This window comes from Ictidomys tridecemlineatus, chromosome 3 (assembly GCF_052094955.1).
Source record: "Ictidomys tridecemlineatus isolate mIctTri1 chromosome 3, mIctTri1.hap1, whole genome shotgun sequence".
NCBI classification, from domain to species: Eukaryota; Metazoa; Chordata; class Mammalia; order Rodentia; family Sciuridae; genus Ictidomys; species Ictidomys tridecemlineatus.
The window spans coordinates 164,999,056-165,020,146 of record NC_135479.1 but is presented as its reverse complement, the minus strand read 5'-3'; the positions used below and the strand labels follow the sequence as shown (position 1 = coordinate 165,020,146).

General features: G+C 36.2%; 1 protein-coding gene and 1 long non-coding RNA gene across 4 annotated transcripts in view; one reads left to right on the top strand and one right to left on the bottom strand.

The window, feature by feature from the left end:
• The window catches only part of Cep97 (centrosomal protein 97), a 30,562-nt gene extending 15,095 nt beyond the window's left edge, over positions 1-15,467 (top strand). For 2 of the 3 annotated variants that reach the window (XM_078044311.1, XM_078044312.1), the window contains exons 10-11: positions 1,084-1,159; positions 2,930-15,467. In XM_078044311.1, the coding sequence (XP_077900437.1) occupies positions 1,084-1,159; positions 2,930-3,634 (781 nt within the window). In that variant the 3' untranslated portion in view covers positions 3,635-15,467. The remainder of the gene's footprint in view (positions 1-1,083; positions 1,160-2,929) is intronic. The other variant, XM_078044313.1, reaches the window with a different exon arrangement.
• Positions 15,468-16,480: 1,013 nt separating this feature from the next.
• LOC144376434 (uncharacterized) lies at positions 16,481-19,303 on the bottom strand. The gene is made up of 2 exons (XR_013436921.1): positions 19,143-19,303; positions 16,481-17,754 (listed from the first exon to the last, which is right to left on the bottom strand). It is a non-coding gene; the product is annotated as an uncharacterized LOC144376434 (long non-coding RNA).
• Positions 19,304-21,091: the final 1,788 nt, after the last annotated feature.

The following is a 21,091-nucleotide window of genomic DNA, read 5'->3' as shown; positions in this document are numbered from 1 at the left end:
GCAAGGTGCTAAGCAACTCAATGAGACCCTGTCTCTAAATAAGGCTGGGGATGTGGCTCAGTGGTCTAGTGCCCCTGAGTTCAATCCCTGATACCCTAAATAAATAAATAGGAGGGTAAAGAACCATTTGAAAACAGCAGTGATAAGCAGTTTTCTGACATTGATGTACAGAAGGCAAAAATAGCTTCCACTTGAGAAAGTGATAACATTCTCAAAAGTGGGTCTTTGGCCAAGGAAAAATCCAAAGAGAAATTGAGTGGAAAGGGAGTTTGTGATCATAATTCAGAAGTACTTGATACAGCAGAATGTCTTGAGGGAGCTGGAGAAAGTAGAGAATTGGGCCTCAAGTTCAGAAAAGGGCTAGAGGCATAGCTCAGTGGTAGAGAGTGCTTGTCTCACATGCATAAGACCTTGGATTTGATCCTCAGCTTTGGGGGGGGAAAAAAAAAGTTTGGGTCAAAATGGTAGTGACAGTTGGATAACTGAGGGAATCTTGGTTTGGTATGGAAATGGCAGCAGTGAGGGTTTGTGACAAAATTATGGAGATGGCAGCAGTGAGACCAGAGCTAAGACTTCTTAATAAATAAGAGTGATAGATCTCAGAGGTCTGTTGATAGGAAGGAATATGTCAGGGACTAGGGCAAACAGGAAAGTGAAGTTTGATGGGATTAATCCTGCTAGTCTTAGACGAGGGTATTTCAAGGTGTGATCATAAGTGTTTAAGTGTGAGCCTTAACTTTTTGGATGTTTTGAATAACCAGTCCTTTCTGCACCTCCACCCCCTTAATGTATTTGGCTGGGAAATTGAAGGCAGATAAAGAGCCATTTGATATTTTATTTTTTAATTTTTTATAATAGACAATAGTTTATAGAAGAATATCTGAATTTTAGTCACATCTTATTTAGTTTTTACTTTGAGTCATAGTTTAAAACTAAGGTGTCAGTTTAGATATTCTAAAAGTAGGAGAGAATTATTAGATTTATTAATGTCTTTATACTGCATGTGTTTATACTGTAGTTATATTAGGTAGTACAGGTCAAAGCAGCCTTCCTTGATCAAAAATGTATTTTGAATTATTGTAGATTAAGAAAAGAAAGAGATGAAGAACATGTTAAAAAAATCGTGCAAGAAGAGGCTGTCAAATTCCTTTGGAACCAGGTAAACCCCCTTTTATTGTTAAGAAAGAATACTATTCATTGAAACAACTATAGAGTAATCATGTATATTAAGTACCCTTTTTTTTTTCTTTTTTATTTTTCTTTGTTTAGTTGTTTATTTTTGTGGTGCTGGGGATCAAACCCAGGGCTTTTTACACATGCTACCACTCTGCTGTATCCCCACGCCTCACCACTTTTTCTCAGTTAAGGGTGTATGTAATTTTGTTCCTTTTGTTTGTTTTTGTACAGGGATTGAAGCCAGAGGTGCTTAATTTAAATTAAATACTGGGGTTGTGACTCAGCATTTAATTTCCTGCTGAGTCACAACCCCAGGCCTTTTTATTTTTGGAGACAGGGTCTCAATAAGTTGCTTAGTACTATAGTGACACAGCTACATCAATGTTTATAGCTCAATTCACCATAGCTAAGCTATGGAACCAACCTAGGTATTCTTCAACAGATAATGGATAAATAAAATGTGATATATATACACAATGGAATAATACTCAATCATAAAGAAAAATGAAATTATGGCATTTGCCAGTAAATGAATGGAACGGGAGGCTATTATGCTAAGTGAAATAAGCCAGTCCCACAAAACCAAAGGCCAAATGTTCTCTCGGTATAAGATGCTAACATAAAATAAGGGTGGGAGAGGGAAGAATAGAAGTTCATTGGATCAGACAAAGGAGAAGAAAGGGAAGGGAGGAGGGATGAGAATAGGAAAGACAGTAGAATGAATTAGACATAATTTTCCTATGTTCATATATGAATACATGACCAGTATAACTCCACATCATGTTCCACCACAAGAATGGGAAGTTATACTCCATGTATATATAATATGTCAAAATATATTGTATTATCATGTATACCTAAAAAGAACAAAAATTTTAAAAGTCACTTAGTGCCTCACTAAGTTATTGAGACTGACCTCAAACTTGTAACTTGGGAGGCTAAGGCAAGAGGATCACAAGTTCAAGATCAACCAACTTAATAAGCCCTTAAGCCCTAAGGACTTAGCAAGAACCTGTTTCAAAATAAAATATTAAAAAAAAGGTTTGGGGATGTGACTCAATGGTTAAGTGCCCCTGGGTTCAATACCTGATGCCAACAACAACAACAAAAAAATAAAGGTCCTATTATCAAGAATTTGGGATATTTTTCGGCATTTTAGGAAGTTATATATACTGTATTTTTAGATAATAATTGAAAACATGACAATATTGATATCTAAAATGAGAATTACGTAAAAGGATCTACTTAAACAAATAGGATCTAACCTGTCTTATTGAATAATTCTTGATGAATATTTTGTACATTATTGAACCCTTTTTCAGCTAGACAGGTACTGTTGTGCTTCTCGTTTTTCTGTAGAAGCAAGAAAACTGCTTGGCCCATTCACACTGTCCTGGTGAGGGCCTCTTGTTACCAAGGACATGTTCTACTTGTGCTAGCTTCGTTAAGGCTAGGGCTGCTATAGAATGGATAAGTGGGGTCGGGTAGTTTTTAAAATTCCAGTTCTGCTATTTACTAACCTTCATGACTGCTGGAAATAAAAGCTCAGAGAACTGTTTTAAAACTAGCGTGAAGTTTTTTTTTAGTTGTAGATGGAGACAATACCTTTATTTTATTTACTTATATGTGGTGCTAAGGATTGAACCCAGGGCCTCACACATGCTAAGCAATCATTCTACCACGGAGCCACAACCCAAGCCCCCAAACTAGCATGATTTTTATCTTATATAAAACTGTACTCTCTGGTTTATAGGTAAGGTCTCTACAAGCTTGGCAAAAGACAGTGGATCAGCATTTAATTTCCTGGCATACTGATGTTTCTCCTATATCAAGCATTCTGGTACCATCTAAACCTCCATTATTCACCCAAAGTCATGAGCCTTCTTCTGATTCAAATTCTGATTGGTTCATTGCACATGATGAAGTTCGTGAAGAGAAATCTTTACCAGAATTTCCAGACTCTGGTTTTCATTCCTCCCTAACAGAACAAGTTCACCATTTGCAGGATTCTTTGGATTTTGAGAAAAGTTCCACAGAAGGCAGTGAAAGCTCCACAATGGGGAATTCCACTGATACAGTCAAATATGGCAAAGAGCCAGATGTAGGGGATGTTAGTGAAGATCATGGTGACTGGAGTAAGGAAAGCTCAAATGATGAGCAGGATAATAATCTGCTTGAACAGTATTTAACTTCAGTTCAACAGCTAGAAGATGCTGCTGAGAGGACAAATTTTGATGAAGGGTCAGGAGATAGTAAGCTCCATATAGCTTGTTCTTTGGAAAAGTTAGATGCTTTGCCTGACAGTGCTTCCATAGGTGAGACTCATGGTGTATCTCCTACTTTGCAAAATGAAGTCAGCCAGACGCCAGAGAATTATAAATTAAATGCAGAAGTCCAAGGACAGCAGCCAGAATGTGATTCCACATTTCAGGTATTGCATGTTAACGTTATTGTGTAGCATGTCTGGCTTCTAGGGAAGCAGAAATCCAACATTTTCTTAATATTCTCAGTTACCTTTTTTTTTTTTTTCTTTTTTTGAAGGAGAGCAACCTCTATCCATTTTGTTACTCTTTATATAAAATTTATATTCTTGTCTCACTTTTCAGATTCTAGGTACTAAGCTGAGTCTTAATTTGATTTGCTAGCTTTATATATCTATAATGTACCAAACAATATTTATATTGAAAGCTATATGCACTTTATTTCTTAACAATTGAATTAACAATGTTTCATTTATGTAATTGTTTCCTTTCAAAAATAAATTAGAATTTTCTAAAGAAAATTGAAAAATTTATCTTAATGATAAATAGAATTTTGGTTCTTTTGTTCTGGGGAAATTAATTATGTATTAAACAATATTTTATAATCAATTTATATCAATATAAATGATAACTGTGAGGGTTGTGAACTATTGAAATTTGCCAGTCTACTTAGAATAAGAACATGTTTCCTAAGACCTTTTCTTTTTGAGTCAAAAAAAGCCTTCTTATAAGCAAATTTAGAAAAAGAAAGTAAGATTATAGGATACTTATTTTTGTTTTGTTTTAGTTTGAACCCAGGGCTCCAAGCATGCTAAGCATGAGCTCTATCACTGAGTTATTTCCCATCCTCAAGATTATAGGATTCTTAGTGGGAATGACTAAATTGTCTCATGAAAAATTGTAGTTTATGTCATGCATGAGTTTTAACATATACAGTAAAGTGTTCCATCCAGGATTAAAATCAAGCATACTTAAGAGAGGTAACCTAAAAATATTTCTTTTTGATATGAAGAAAGGAGATACTAAGCTCTATTTACTTGTTAATAATGTCACTGCAAACATTTATCTTTTCATCAAGTGCTTTTTTAAAACCCTGCTGATTGAGAATTAATGTGCCATTACATTGCCAGAAATTAATGTATGTTCATCTCTGTTCCTGCTTATAGTTTTTTATGTATTTCAGCAGAGGGTCCAAGGCCATTCATTTCACTTTTGACCTCTGCCCTACAGTGAAGAATATTTAAAATAAGATTAGTGGTAGAATATGAATGATTTTTTTAAAAGATTTATTTTCTGTCTACTCTTTGAAAAAAAGTGCCACATTTGAAAGATAATGGTGGTTAAGAAAAAATAAACCTCACCTCACTTTAGTTGTTTAAAAGAATATATGTATGTAACTTCAGGAAGACTTGAGACTGTGTTATAATGTTGTAGGTAGGTACATCTGTAAATCAAGGATAAGTTTTTGAAAGCTTAGTATTTTACTCTTTTAGCACATTCTAATATTATTGGATAACACATATCTAATTTCCCTTAAACTATGGACATATACCTATTTAAAACTATGATAACACTTGAGTGTTCTCTAAGTGTAGGTGCTAAATATGTATTCATAATTCTCTTTAGAGCCATTAGATCCTCTTCTTTGAAATTATATGAAATAAAAACTTCTGATCCTTCAAGAATAAAGTTGAACTGGGTGTAGTGGCTGGCTCATGCCTATAATCCCAGCAGCTCAGGAGGCTGAGACAGGAGACTCTCAAGTTCAAAGCCAGCCTCAGCAAAAGCGAGTTGATAAGAAACTTAGTGAGACTCTGTTTCTAAATAAAATACACTTTGCATGTAGGTCAGTGTTTGATTGTCCCTGAGTTCAGTCCCTGGTACCAAGAAAAAAAAAAAGTATTAATAAAGTTGAAGATCACATGGTATAGTTTGTTGATAGCTAGAAACATTTGTGTAGTATAGTCAGATGTATTTTTCTCAGTTTATAAATAAACGCAGGTTGAGAAAGCTTGGATTCATTTTCTGAAATCTAGAATTCCTTGAAAAGGAATAGTTTTCTGTTTCTTATATGCAAAATAGCAATCTTATCTTCAAAAGGATTTTTTTCCCGATGAAGCATGTGTAACATTGACTGCATGTTAAATAAAAATTGAATTTTTACTTTTTGAATGATGCTTATTATCTTTTATGGATGATGAATTTTAATTTCTTCTTAAATATATCATATTTTTCTATTTGTAAAGTGCCTCCTTTGCTGCACATACTTAACTAGAAAAACCAATTTGCACTGCACTTTTACCAAAATACTGCTTCATGGTATGTTGATTTTTCAGAAAGCTTCTGAAATGTCATGCTTCAATATTACTTAAGTAGGTTTCTGCTAACATCTTTTTTTTCTCTTTTCTTTTGTTAAGTAAGGGCAAATACAGCTAAATTTAATTTATCATCAGCATGTCACCAGGATTTTCTTTTTTGCCTCTGGTTTGTTTTTCTAGCCCATAAATATTATTCAGCATTCATTATAATAAATTTGGCAAATTATAATAATTTTTAATATTCTTTTTTGTTTTACTTTTTCTAGCATTTAGAAGTATAAGGAAATTAAATAGCCAACTCTCTTAACTAGACAGAGTATGTTGAATGTAGATAGAATGAAAGTAATGTAAATTAGAATGTAGGAAAACTGAGGCATAGACTTAATACATTTTGATGGGTTTATAATGTAATTTGAATATCTAAGATATTTGGTTTTAACTCTTATAATGTATTCATTATCTTGACTGAAGAGAGAATAGGTCTGGTAAAATTTGTGAAGTTGAGCTTTCAGCATGGTCATTTGCCACTTTTCTAAACCAGAGAGGTTTTGTTCAGTTGTACTAATTTAATTCACATTAGTTCTCTTGATTTTTGGAAGAGCCTTAGTAATGTATATTTATATAATACATAAGATTTTCTCATAAAAGGCTGAATTTGATCTTATTTTATCTTCAGTTTTACAGAACAACAGTTTTATAATTTTAATTCTCCTGGTGGTTCAAAAAGCTTTAATCATGACAGTTGATGATGTTCAATTAGTTTGCTTTTATAAGTTTAATTATAGAAGACATCACAATATGCATATTTTAGGAAGGTGTTTAGCTACACAATTGTTTGTATAAATGTAAATAACTATTTTTTAATAATGTGAGTGCCATTCTTGAGTGTGTTTTTTCTTTGTTTTGGGTTATTTTAAATATATAAATACCATCATAATGTATTTTTCTGTTATCTACTAAAAGAGATCTATCTAGTTCATTCTTTTTTTTTTTATACTGAGGATTGTGAATCTTGTGAATGTTATCCCTAGTCCTTTTCATATTTTATTTTGAGACAGGATCTTGCTAAGTTGCCCAGGCTGACTTCAAACTTGTGATTGATCCTCCTGCCACAGTCACTGAGATTGCAGACATGCAGTGCTGTGCCAGCCAAGTTCTACTTTTTGTAAAGATTTTCAGAAGATACAGGCTTTATATGTTATACTATTTCCTGTGGTATGTTTCTTTGTGCAAAGTTTTCAAATTGGATTTATGACATGAATAATATAAATGAGTCTGATCAATTTCCCATTCATAAAAAGAGAATTCATTGTTTAATGTATATTTTATTTTGCCACACCCCTTATTAAAAGGTATTTATTATACTCTAATGTTTTAAATTTTAAATATGTGTGAACACTAATTCTGAAGTGAAACAGAAAGGGTCTGTAAGGAACATTCTAAACTTTTTTTTGTTTTGAGAAGGGTTTTGCTATATTCCTAGTTGTCCTTTAACTCCTGGGCTTAAGTGATCATCCTGCTTCAGCCTCTGGAGTAGCTGGGAATACAGGTATCTAAATATTTTATTTTTCTTAAAATTTTTTTAATTGTAGATGGATACAACACCTTTATTTTTATTTATTTATTTTTATGTGGTGCTGAGGATTGAACCCAGGGCCTTCAAATGTTGTGGGGCAGGTCACTTAGAAAACACATCAAGTCCCAGTTTTGTCCAAATTGAAGAATCTTTATTTAGCTGGCCAGCTGGTGACTGCTCTTTGCAAGGAACAGCCCCAAGCCTGAGCATTTTAGGATATTTAAAGTTAAAAATCACATCCAGGTTGATGTAGCTGCAGGCAAGCAGGTACAGAAGCTGAATTGGGCAGTTAGTGAGACAATGCAGTGGGTACATTGGTACTTCCCATGGGACTTTCCAGTTTGGGATAGCAGTAAGCAAGCAGAAGGGAAGGGGGTCAAAATGACCCTAGTTGAGTACAAGTTAGAGAATGGTTACTAACGTCTAGACAATCTCTGACAAGGTACAATGCCCAAGAAAAATGGAAAGCAAAGAGAACAATTTCACATAGTATAAGAATTGCTATTTTGTGTTTCCAAGTGTGTTATGCTAGGTAACTATTAATGGGTACAGAGGTGGGGCTTTCCCATGGGAGAAGCATTTCTTTCATGATATGAAGTCTCAGGGTAAAATGGAGTCTGTTTGGTCAATGCCATATAGCCTGGCCCATAACATTCCCCACTGGTTTTATGGAACTAATCAAACCATTGATTAATCATCATTGGTATACAGTTGATTATAGTGAGTACAGAGGACCATCTGTTTTACAGAATTTACTTTTTATATATATCTTATTAAATAGTTGAAAATGCAGGGTCCAATTAAAATCCCTAAGAGGACAAACAGAAATGGACTGGCTACAGCTGATATAAGAGTAGTTAGCCAAGGGGACCAGGAGAACAAATTTTGATACCAGTTTCCTCATGTTGTCTTGCTTCTTCCCTTTCCTTTAATCGCTTCTGATTAGAGATAGACTGTCTCTTACCATTATCGAGTGATTAGTATAGAAGCAACATGTTTCCCCTAATGCCATACATAGGCTTCCCTGTTTTAAGAGCAAGAAATCTAAACCTCTTCTGTTTTGTAATACCACTTCTGCCAGGGAATCAAGAGAGGTCTCAAGTCTGTTCACTGATTAATAGTTCCCTCAGATCCAAATCTATTTGTTTGCTCAGGGCTTTGAAATTTTCATTTCTAGTTAAAAGGGCTGCTGTACCCAGGGTCTGAAGATCCCGCAACCTTTGGGCCCATTAGTACGGGAACTAGTACAGGGGTTGTACTTCTAGGATGGTATATGAGCCCCAGATGTTTTTGTCTAACTTCTCGTCTAGCTACCATTATAGTAGCACACTTGGGGAATAGTGTGAACAGTCACACAAATTTGTCCCATCTTAATGTGCCAAAAAGCTGTAGGACAAGCAGGGAGTTAATCTTGATAGGCAGGCAAACCAAATACCTTCTGGAGCCACACAGAAATTAGAAGACTCCTGGAGTATATTTAATAATACCTGGGTGGAAAGACAGGAATGTCAGTAGGGGAGTTATGTATTTGGAATGAAAGCATAAGCCTTGTTCTTATAAGTTTCCTAATGTTTGACTCCACCTTTTGTAGTCCAAAACCATATTAATCATAAATGGCTGTTGTTGTGATTTGAAACCATAAACAAATGTCATGAGATCTAAAATCATAGGCTGAGCAAGAGAAAAACATGATTTAACATTTTCTGGATTTAAGCTGACCTTCATTTTGTGATTTAAATCAATTATTTATCTATTCTGACTGTAATTTTCTCCTCTAATGTTAGGGACCTCCTACTACTGTAAGGAAAAAGGACGATGACTGCTCTTGGTGCTTTGAGCTGAGAGGGGACAATGTGAAGTGGGGCAAGCAGTTTGGGGTCCCTTTTTAGAAATTGGGTGGATCAAGGAGTCCATGGTAAAAATCTGGTTCAGGAAGAACTGGTTGTTCAGGAAGAACCGGGATGGGCATACAAAATAGCAGTTGTAGCATCTGGAACCTGTCAGTGAATATCCTGAAGATGATAGAAATCAATAATTGTTTACCAGGAGGTGGAAGACCTGAGAAATTGTCCCCATAACAAGGCCTAACAAAGCCTAATAAGGCCCCTTTTTAGGGAACATAAATCTTTAACATTGTCAGAGTTAAAAGGAATGTAGACACAACATTTAGTTAAGTTAGTTAATGTCATCTGATTTTTGTAAAATATCTTTTTTATTGGCATGACCTCTGTGTTCAGTAGAGATCCCTTTGTTACTTAGAGCTAGATAATTATACTAGCAGACATTGATTAAGTCTACCTGTGTAGGAGGTTAGGAAGATCTGTAGGCCTTAAACTGACTAAAAACTTTTGGCTCTGGCAGTTTCTATTGATAGTTATCAGGCATCCTTGCCTAAGAATCTCTCTTCTGTTGCCTCTTACTTATTCTTGGGGGTGCTAACACAAGTGTACATCTTAAGTTAGATTAAAATATTGTTTGTTTTTAATTGCCCAGGAATAGCTGTGCTTTGGTTTTAACTGTTTTTGCTAGGTGTTTAGGATCAAGCTGGTCAAACTGACCTTGCTCCTATCTATTGGTAAGAGTCAGCTGAGTTTCCTTGGAGGGCAATCTTGGGGAAATCATGAGCAGCATTCTAGTGCCATCTGCGTTAGGATGGGTCAAGGTCTTGCTGACCATGTGGCTTCCCTTGGAAGCATCAGGCATGTCTCCCCTTTTCAATAACCCTCCTCTTTAGCAGCATGCACACTCATTGGCTTTCTGTTCTATAGTGGTCTCATTAGGTTATGTGGCCCAGAGTTGCAAAACTCTTCTCCTTTTTCCTGGGTTCAGGCTGACTCGAGGGCAAGAGCCAAATATCGGTTTTCTTGGCCCCTTTATTTTAACCTGAATCATTAAGCCTTAGTCTTAAACATCCAGCAAGTCATTCTTATCAGTCTTAAACTAAGAGTACTGGCCTTTAACTTTAATGTTTATAACTTTACAGTTAATTTTTTTTAGTTGTACATAACACAATAAATTTATTTATTTATTTATTTATTTATTTATTTATGTGATGCTGAGAATCAAACCCAGTGCCTCACATATGCAAGCAAGTACTCTCCTGCTGAGCCACAACCCTATTCCCTTTACAATTAATTTAATCCCTTTGAATTACTATCTACAGCTGGTGGCTTAATATCTCAAATTAATTTAGGTTATGTGTTCTTGAAGTTACCTCTGCAAAACATTAACAGACATCAATTATAAGGAAAATACAAAGTGAAATAAACAATAGTAAAAACCTATTTAACTTGTATATAATCTTGAACTTTGGCTGAGTTATACATTATATTCCCTATTTGAGATCACAGTGATCTTTACAGTAAAGTCAATCTTTGAATACAACTTTAAATCAACTGAAGTCTGGCCTACTTTGAAGTCATTCTGACATGCCGTAGGGTGGGAGGTAGAGTCTTATCTCAGCTAAGTCTGGGATCTTCACAAATCTTAGGTAAAGCATTCTAGTTCTGAAGCTGAAATTTGTCTCTCTTTTTAGATATCATTTTATAAAGTTTGCATATTTTGTTTCCTGAGTCTGTATGAAAGTTTGCTAACTCAATGTGACATTACATCTAAAACATGAATCAAGGAAAGGCTGAGAGCTCTTAACTTTTGTGTGGAAAAGTGGCAAAATGTTTTACAGTATTAACCTTTAAACAGATCAGTTTCTCTTTCTCTTTTTTGTTTTTGTTTTTTTTTTTGGTGGTGCTGAGGATTGAACCCAGGGCCTTAGTGCATGTGAAGCGAGCATTCTACCAACTGAGCTGTCTCCAGCCCCTCTCATTGTCTTTTAAAATACCTTTCAATTTTTGTATCACAAAATGTAAAAAGGAACATAAATTTTCGTTACAAAACATCAAATGATATAAATAAATCCCCAATAAAATCTGTTATCTTTATAAGTTTAAAATTATCATTACAGACAACTTTAATTTGGAGAACACCAGCTTGGTAAAATGCTCCTTTAAACCTTTTACCTTGTATACCTTGTATACGTGAAAGATATGAACACATTTAATATGTAAAGAAGAGTAATGTACCACAATTACATTGATGTTTTTATAGTAACTAAGTTTAGCTTTTAAAGAAAAATCTAGACTCTGTAATGTAGAACAATATTCTAAAATAACAGTTGCTGTTTAACTACAGATGTACAAACCTTAATTTCTCCAAGATTAGTTGCTCTAGAGAATAAAACCTCAGATACAATGTAATTAATATATTAAAAAGTTTTTTTTTGAGAGAGAGAGAGAAAATTTTTCTTTTTTTTTTTAAAGAGAGAGTGAGAGAGGAGAGAGAGAGAGAGAGAGAGAGAGAGAGAGAGAGAGGAGAGAGAGAGAGAATATTAATATTTATTTTTTAGCTTTCGGCAGACACAACATCCTTGTTTGTATGTGGTGCTGAGGATCCAACCCGGGCCGCACGCATGCCAGGCGAGCGCGCTACCGCTTGAGCCACATCCCCAGCCCCTGAGAGTAAATTTTTCAATATTTATTTTTTTACTTCTTGGCGGACACACATCTTTATTTTTTTATGTGGTGCTGAGGATCGAACCCAGCAGCCCTCGCATGCCAGGCGAACATGCTATCGCTTGAGCCACATCCCCAGTCCCTGTTAAGAAGTTTTTGCCATTTTAACATATAGGTCAAACTTTGGTTTTTATCAGCATATTAATATTTGTTCTTAGGGAACAACCTTGAATAGTTTCAACTATTTGTGTTACATATATAACTAACTTAATTATATATAAACCTTTTAATATTTATTCTTTATTATAGACCTTTATATTACTTAATTAGACCCTCTTATTGTTTACTTAGATGTATTATAATTATACTTTACCACATAGACTTTCTTAAACATTTTTTTCAAAATATAGTTTATATTTAGAACCTTTTAATAATTTTTAATCCATTAATCCCTCTTTGTTTATACCTTGAAATAACCCTTATAAATTTCTGAATTTTGATAAATTACTCCATTTTAATAAGATGAAATACTTCGTTATTTACAGTACGGTAATTGAAATGCAGTTGAAACCTCTTGACCCCTTATGTATAGAATTATACCTATTGGCACTTTTAACTTTTAGTAACCTTGTTTTTGTGATGACACAAAGTAATTTTAAATTCCTTTTTTTTTATTTTTTAATTTACCAATTTATGAAAACATCAATAATGTTTAAGTATTTTACCTTCTGGAGTTTAAGGAGTTAAGAGTACTTGATATTATATTTAACAGTTAACATTTAAACCAATCAGATGTCTAACAAACACATCCATGATTAATTCCATACATGTCAGATCTAATTTACTTATTAAAAAAAATAACAAAACCAATATATCAGACAAATGCATTGAACAATATTAGACATTTTTTCTGTTGAAGAGAAATCCTAGAGACAATGGATATTAGACATTTTATAGACATTAACATTTTATTAACAACTGTTTGACCTTTCAGAAACAAAACTGTGCATGAGTAACTTTGAAGACATTTTTACTTTTATTTATTTACCCAGTTTAAGTTCAACCTTTTAAATCATATGAATCAAAGGTATTTGGATGCACTTTTTAAGTTTTAATTTATGAGCTCATATGTCAATTTTTGATACCAGATATATGTAGACATGGCAGTACATGTAGACGGACAGTACACCTGTGCACCTACACAAGACAAACAAAAGCTTTGTAGGTTATTTTTTAAAAACCAGTTAGATTGAGAGTTAACTATTGTAAATTGGCCTTAGAACAAAGCAGAGTGTAATCAGAAAAAACATTAACCTACGCCTATCAGATCAAAATCATGAATTTAACAAATATAGAATTTTAAAAGCCTTCTTGGCCTTCCTCCTGAGGTGGTCCTACTTAAGCTAAAAAGAGTTAAGGGAACATAGACAAATGATGGGGACTTATTCTTCCCTGTAGGAACTTCCCAAAGAAACAGCTCGATTGTCTCCTTGGGAGAGTCCCCCAGGTTGGGGTCGTCCCCCAGGTTGGGGTCCCATTCTAAACTGGTTTTTCTGGTTTCTTGGATAGTGGCCACCAAATTTTAGCCTGACATTGAAAAATCTTTAGACCATTTTTAATAGTTGGGAGTTATTCATGCTTGCAAATAGTGAGAGACAAAAGCCAAATTTCCTAGACAAGATTATGCTTTTTGTTATAAAATTTAGAAGTAATAATTTTATAAAATACTTTAGTCCTAATCTGCCTTCTATAGGAACTGAATTGGCCTCCTGGCCCAGTTCCTAAATGAAGGCAATCTCTAGAATGCCTTTTTATACCTTTAGCTTTTACTTTTGACCTTTTTTTTTTTAATCCTTTTGTCAGCCATTTACATTTTAATGCAAGCTTTGGTGAGCATAGTAAAAACCTTTTAAACCATTTTATAACATTAGAAAAAAAAACACATAGAAATTAACACAAAACAAAAAAGGGACAAACAATAACAAACAACAAATAAGAAAAAAACACAAGACAGACAATAAAACACACAACAGGTAAGGTGCCAAGGACAAATTTAACTGACAGAAGACCAGATTCAGACCAGAGAATTGAGTAAACCAGACTTGGACCAGAGAGAAGACCAAGGAAAACCACACTCAGAACAAAGGACTTAGTAAAAACCAGACTTGGACCAGACAGAAGACCAAGGAAAACCAGACTCAGACCAGAGAACCAAGGAAAAACCAGACCAGAGGACTGGACCAGAGGACTTGGTAGCCCTGGACTCCAGGAAATAATGCTGTGTCTAGCTTTTTCTGAGCCTCTCTAGAACAGACTTACTTTGCTCAGGGGAACACAGATGACTCTTAGTACTTTTTGGTGGGTGGGGGTTGGTGAAGGGATGGCCCCAGGCCTGAGGAACATCTCTCAGAGGCCTTCTCCTAGGCGATCTCTCCACCACTTCACCTCCCTTGTTGGTCTCTGGGATGCGAGAAGAGTAGAACTTGCTGGGGCCTTCAAATGTTGTGGGGCAGGCCATTTAGAAAACACGTCAAGTTCCAGTTTTGTCCAAATTGCAGAATATTTATTTAGCTGGCCAGCTGGTGACTGTTGCATTTTAGGATATTTAAAGTTAAAAATCACATCCAGGTTGACATAGCTGCAGGCAAGCAGGCACAGAAGCTGAATTGGGCAGTTAGTGAGACAATGCAGTGGGTACATTGGTACTTCCCATGGGACTTTCCAGTTTGGGATAGCAGTAAGCAAGCAGAAGGGAAGGGGGTCAAAATGACCCTAGTTGAGTACAAGTTAGAGAATGGTTACTAACGTCTAGACAATCTCTGACAAGGTACAATGCCCAAGAAAAATGGAAAGCAAAGAGAACAATTTCACATAGTATAAGAATTGCTATTTTGTGTTTCCAAGTGTGTTATGCTAGGTAACTATTAATGGGTACAGAGGTGGGGCTTTCCCATGAGAGAAGCATTTCTTTCATAATATAGAATCTCAGGGTAAAATGGAGTCTGGTCATTGTCCATATAGCCTGGCCCATTACAGCACATGCTAGGCAAGTGCTCTACTGCTGAGGCACAACCCCAGTGCTAAACAATTTTAATGATTCTGCTTTCACTGATGAAGCCCATTGTGCTATATTGAAATTGAAAGTCAAGTAAATAAAGCACTCCTCACAGCCTTGGAGAGAAATGGATAGTTGTCTTTTTAAAATGTGGTGCTTATCTATGTATGAATAGAAATCACACTAAATTTTAATTCCTTTGTTGATTTTAATGGATAGCAGAATCACTCTGCAGTGGCTTTGTTTGCTTTCTTACAGATTTGATTATTCTGAAACTTTTTTTTTCTTTAGCGGTGCTGGGGATCAAACCTAGGACCTTGCACATGGTAGACAAGTAGTATACCACTAATTTACATCTCCTCCCCCATGTTTTGTAATACTTTTAATGTTGACAATAAGAGTTTTAAAATAATTTTATTTTCAACTATTTTTAGATTTCTCTTTAATTTTATTTTAGAAATAGAAGATTTAAAGTGGTTATAACCTGTTTTAGGAAGGCTTGATATTTTGTATTATACTTGATTTAACATGTATTTAATTTTCTCATTTTAAATAAAAGGTTTATACATTTGAGTGCTTCAACTTTATTTCTGTGATTAGTAGTAGTAATGGTTATTATTCATTTTGCTTGCAATCAATAGGTAAAGTTCAGAGCAGACTGCTATAGAATTGTTCTGAGGAAGGTCCGGAGTGTTGTCATAAGTGAATTTACAGAAGAGTCCTAGCCTCATGAAAATGGATATAAGTGAAAGGAATGCTAATTTAGTCTTATTCAGCACAGATTTTATTACCTCTAGGATATTCACTGGAATTCTGTGGGTAGAGGAGAGCATATATTATCTTCCAAGAGCACATTGTCAGGGGTTGGTGAGTACATTGGGCATTGAAAGTGTTAGTAGTAAGTTTAGTAGAAGTCTTCTCATTTGATAAAAATAGGAACAATAGTTGGTTGGTGAATTAAAAAATCAGTGTGGGGAATCATAAAAAATAACTTCATATATCATAAATTTTAAATATCTTTATTGAGATTAAATTTGCTTAGAGTAAACTACATATGTTTAAAGTGAGGAATTTGATAAATATTAACACATAAATGTGCTGATAAAACCATCACAACAATCAAGATGATGAATATGTTCATAGCTACCAAAAGATTCCTCATTTTTTAATGACACCTTTTTCTGTCTAGTTTCTTTTCCTTAACATAATTATTTTGAGATTCATGTGATTCCTTTTATTTCTGAGTAGTATTCTGTTGTTTTTATTTACCATAATTTATCCATTCATCTACTAAAGGATATTTGGTTTGTTCCCAGGTTTTAGCTATTAGAAATGAAGCTCCTATGAATTTTTACCAATGTATTTGTATAGACATATATTTTTATTTGTCTTGGACAAATGCCTTGGAGCAAGAATGGCTGTATCATAGAATAGTTATATCCAACTTTTCAAGAAACTGCCAAATCAGTTTTGTTTTCCAAAATGTTTTTGTTTTCCATTTTGCATTACTACCAACAGTAAAGGATAGTTCTGTCTATCCTACCTTGTCGCGACCCCTTGCCCGCAAGGAAGACGCAACTAGGGAATCTTCTTTCAGCGGTTTATTCAGGCCCTTGATATTTCTTCTACTAATCCCTCGGATGCCCCTCCCAGCCTTAATATAGCATCTCAAGCCCCAATGCGAAGCTGCCACGTGGAACTTTCTCATAGGGTGCTGAAAAACCATGCGCCAACTCTCCCAAATAAGGAGTTGTTTGTCACATACCACAGCGGAGCCAGCGCCATCTTGTAATGGCGACCATAATCTGCATAAGCGGCAGAGGCGGCTCACCACAGTTCCCCCTTTCTATTTTCTTAAAACAATACAGGCGAGAGTAGAGGTCCTATCCCACTGTGCAGAATGGCTGCATAGTATGGCTCAGTTCTAAGGAGGGCCCTTCCCCAGATCTGACTCCATATCAGCCGACGCCTTTTTTCGTGGGGCGGGGCGTGGACATGTCAAACCCACATGCAATAGGACATGCTCTCCTTGAGGTCCCGGTCCACTGCGGGATCACTCAAGTGCAGTGCCTTGCCTCGCATCCTGTATCGTGACGCTGGTGAACAAAAGGGGGTAGCTGGGACTACCTCTGTAGGACAACCACAATTAAGTTGGCGACACCCTGAGAGAAAGGCACGGGCTTTAAAGCCATAGCTAAAGACCAGTGTGGAAACCCTTCTGCATGCAATGGCAACAAGACCTGCAGAGTGCAAGGGCTTTCCAGCACTAGAAGAAAGACAAAAGAAGGACATGTCGAACCCAGTGCAATGTTAGAATAACTTGGGGTGCAACGACCATGTCAAAGGCACTAGTGTGGAAACCCATCTGCGTGCAATGGTAGCAAGACCGGCAGAGTGCAAGGGCTTTCCAACACTAAAAGAATAATGAGGAAAGACATGTCAATCCCAGTGCAATGTTACAATAACTTGGGGTGCAATGACCATGTCGAAGATTTACTGTTTAAGATGCGCAAGCCAGACTTGAGGTGAGTTGCCATTTTCTAAAGCTGCAAGAGCTTGTACGATCATAGCCTTATCGTGAGCACTGCGGGCCTTGAGACGACAGAGAAACCACAAACAGAGGAACATACCGAAGCAACACATTGCACCAAAAATGCCTACTCCCACCCACTCTTTAAAAAAGGAAAAAGCAGAAGATATTCAATTAGTGAATTGACCCAAAGTCACGGGTTCAACACGGGTGTTATTCAAGACAGCTATCTGAGTCAGTTGAGACTGGATCATGTCTTCCGCCGCCATGGACCAATTCTCAGCCAAATAGTCACCAATGATGCAGGAAGCATTCCTGGAATCATTAAATCTGACAGAGGTTATACATAAATGCGCACGTTGGTCAATGCAACCCAAAAGTACCAGGTCAGACAATTCTTTTAGCTGAGCTTGAAGTATATCTATTTTTTGGTTAGCAGCCAAAATCCCTGACAAAATATGTTGATTAATTTTATTTTGAGATTCGAGTATGGTGGAGGTTTGTTGAACAACTTCATTAACAGTGACAGCAGTTTGCACCTGGCTGGCCATGGCTACTCCAGCCGTAACTGCTGCAGCAGCAGCAAGGCCTGCATTAGTTAATGGCCCACCTATCTCTCTACAGACTTTCATCCAAGCCTCTATGCCTTTGTTTTTATAAGGAGTAATAGCTGTCTTACATTCTTTAGTACACTGTTCAAAGACCAATTGTTTAATCAAGGGCATGGCTCTATCGGGATCGCCAAAAATTTTTCCTGCAGCATCCACCATCCTAGCAACAAAGTCTGAGATCTGTATTGACTGTTCTCCAAACTTGAGAATGAAAAGTCCTCCCGGAGCCTTGGACTCCACCCACATACGGGGGCGGAACTAATGGAGGCACGGGGAAGGGTGGAGAAGCATCAAGTACTGGCTCCTCCTCTAGATTCTCAACTTCCTCCCCAGAACTGGATTTATTACCCTTCTCACAGCAGGCTTTTACATCTGTTGTTTCCCGTTTTTTCTTTTTTATCTTAGTCTTACGTAATTGTTGTAATAACTTGTCCAATTCCTCAGAACTGTCCGAGCTACTTGTGTCCTTGGGAGTTTTTAACTCAGTCAAGTCCGGATAGAGCCTTCTCCTCTGTTTAGCTTCAGACTCCCTTGTCTGTTCACCACTCTTACTCCTAATACTTTTTGTTACCTTGCTATGTGACCCCTCGGATTTTTCTTCATGTAATTGCTCAAGAACGGCCTGACCCTCGCTCACAGCTTTCTGGCATTTACCATCCATTATACACCCCCTCACTAATTTCCAAAGCTGAATGGTACCGCCCTTTAAAGTTCCTTGTTTGTAAGCAAAATCCAGATCTTTCCCTAATTTGTCCCAACTGGGAATTGTGAGACTCCCTGAAAAAGCAAACCAAGGAGCTACAGAGTCAGTCTCTTCTAAAAACCTCTGTAATGTGCTCCGCTTCACTTTAAGTCCCTTAGAACGCAGTAACCCGTCCAAGGCCAGCAAAATTGGGCTTGAGGAAGTAGCACCCATACTGTTCCAAGCAGTGTAAATAAAGTGAAAATACAAAACCCTGCTCTCTCCTTATTTACAGAGGAGCGTCTTATTTTATTATTTTTCCCCCGCTCTCTCTTTATCTACAGAGGAGCGTCTTATTTATTATTTTTTCCCCGCTCTCTTTAATTACCGAGGAGCGCCCCGCTTTGATCGCGGATCCCACTTACCTGGGACTAACCGGTGCACCACCCCTGACTGCTGAAAGTTCTGGTTCCTGGGTTTCGGCACCACTTGTCTCGACCCCTTGCCCGCAAGGAAGACGCAACTAGGGAATCTTCTTTCAGTGGTTTATTCAGGCCCTTGATATTTCTTCTACTAATCCCTAAGATGCCCCTCCCAGCCTTAATATAGCATCTCAAGCCCCAATGCGAAGCTGCCACGTGGAACTTTCTCATAGGGTGCTGAATAACCAACTCTCCCAAATAAGGAGTTGTTTGTCACATACCACAGCGGAGCCAGCGCCATCTTGTAATGGCGACCATAATCTGCATAAGCGGCAGAGGCGGCTCACCACACTACCTCACTAATATTTGTTATAGCCAGTCTTTTTAATTTTGGTCATTTCTGGTGGATGTATAATAGTATATCCCTGTGGTTTTAATTTATACTTCTCTAGTAACTAATGATATTGAGCATCTTTTAATTTGTTTATTTGCTGTCTGTTTATCCTCTTTGGTTAAGTGTCCCAAAATTTGGCTAAGTATTTTATAAAATTTGCCTATTTAAAAAGCTTTGTCATTTCTTATTTTGAGATGTTAGAGTTCTTTATATAGTCTGCATATATCAAATATTTTGTCCTGGTCTGTGTGTTGCTTGTTGATGTGTGTGTGTGTGTGTGTGTGTGTGTGTGTATGTGTGTATGTGTGTGTGTGTGTGTATGTGTGTGTGTGTATGCATATATACATATATATATTTGGTGGAGGGGTTCTAGGGATTGAACCCAGAGTCACTTTACCACTGAGCCACATCCACAGCCCTTTTTTATTTTGAGGTAGGGTCTCACTAAGTTGTTGAGGCTGGCCTCGAACTTACCATCCTCCTACCTCAGCCTCCTGAGTCACTATGACTACAGGTATGAGCTACCATGCCTGGCTATAATCATGTTTTTCTTTCTTTCTTCTCCTTTTTTTTTTTTTTTTTTTTTGTTGTTGTTGGTACTGGGGATTTGAACTCAGGGGCACTTAACCACTGAGCAACATTTTTTAAAAATTTTATTTAGAGACAGGGTCTCACTGAGTTGCTAAGCACCTAGCCATTGCTGAGACTGCCTTTGAATTCTAGATCTTCCTGACTCAGCCTCCTGAGCTGCTAGGATTGCAGGTATGCACCACTGTGCCCAGCTATAATTATGTTTTTTGAAAAGAAGTTTACAATTTTGATGAAGTCCAATGTATTAACTTAAAAGTGTTTGTACTTTGTATGTTATATGTAAAAAATCTTTGCCATGCTGAAGACCACTAAAACATTCTTTTTTTGTTTTCTTCTAGAAGTATTGTAGTTTTAGTTCTTAGGTTTAAGCTTATTTATCCTTTTCAGGTTATTTTTATGTATGGTATGAAACAAAATTTAAGGTTTCTTTCTTTCTTTTTTTTTTTTTTTTTGGTGCTGGTGATCAAACCCAGGGTCTTATGCATGCCAAACATGCCATACCATTCAGTTACCTCCTCCAGCTTATATCTTCCATCAGTTACAAATATCAGCTCAGAATGTATTAGACTTAAATGTAAGACCTGAAACTATGAAACTACTAGAAAAAAACATAGGGAAAATACTTCAGGACATGAAAATGGGCAAGCTTATTTTTTAGACAAGACCCCAAAGCACAGAAAACAAAAGCAAAAAATAGACAAGTGAATTGTATGGAACTAAACAGCTGCACAACAAAGAAAACAATCACCAGCATGAATAGATAACCTACAAAATGGGGAAAAAAATTTGCAAACTATGCATGTAACAGTGAGTTAATATGAAGAATATATAAGGAACAAAAGCTAAACATCAAAAAAAATTTTTTAAATGGGCATTAGCTTCATTTATATATGATGTGTCAAAATGCATTCTACTATCATATTACTAATTAGAACAATTTTTAAAAAATATTTATTTTTTAGTTTTA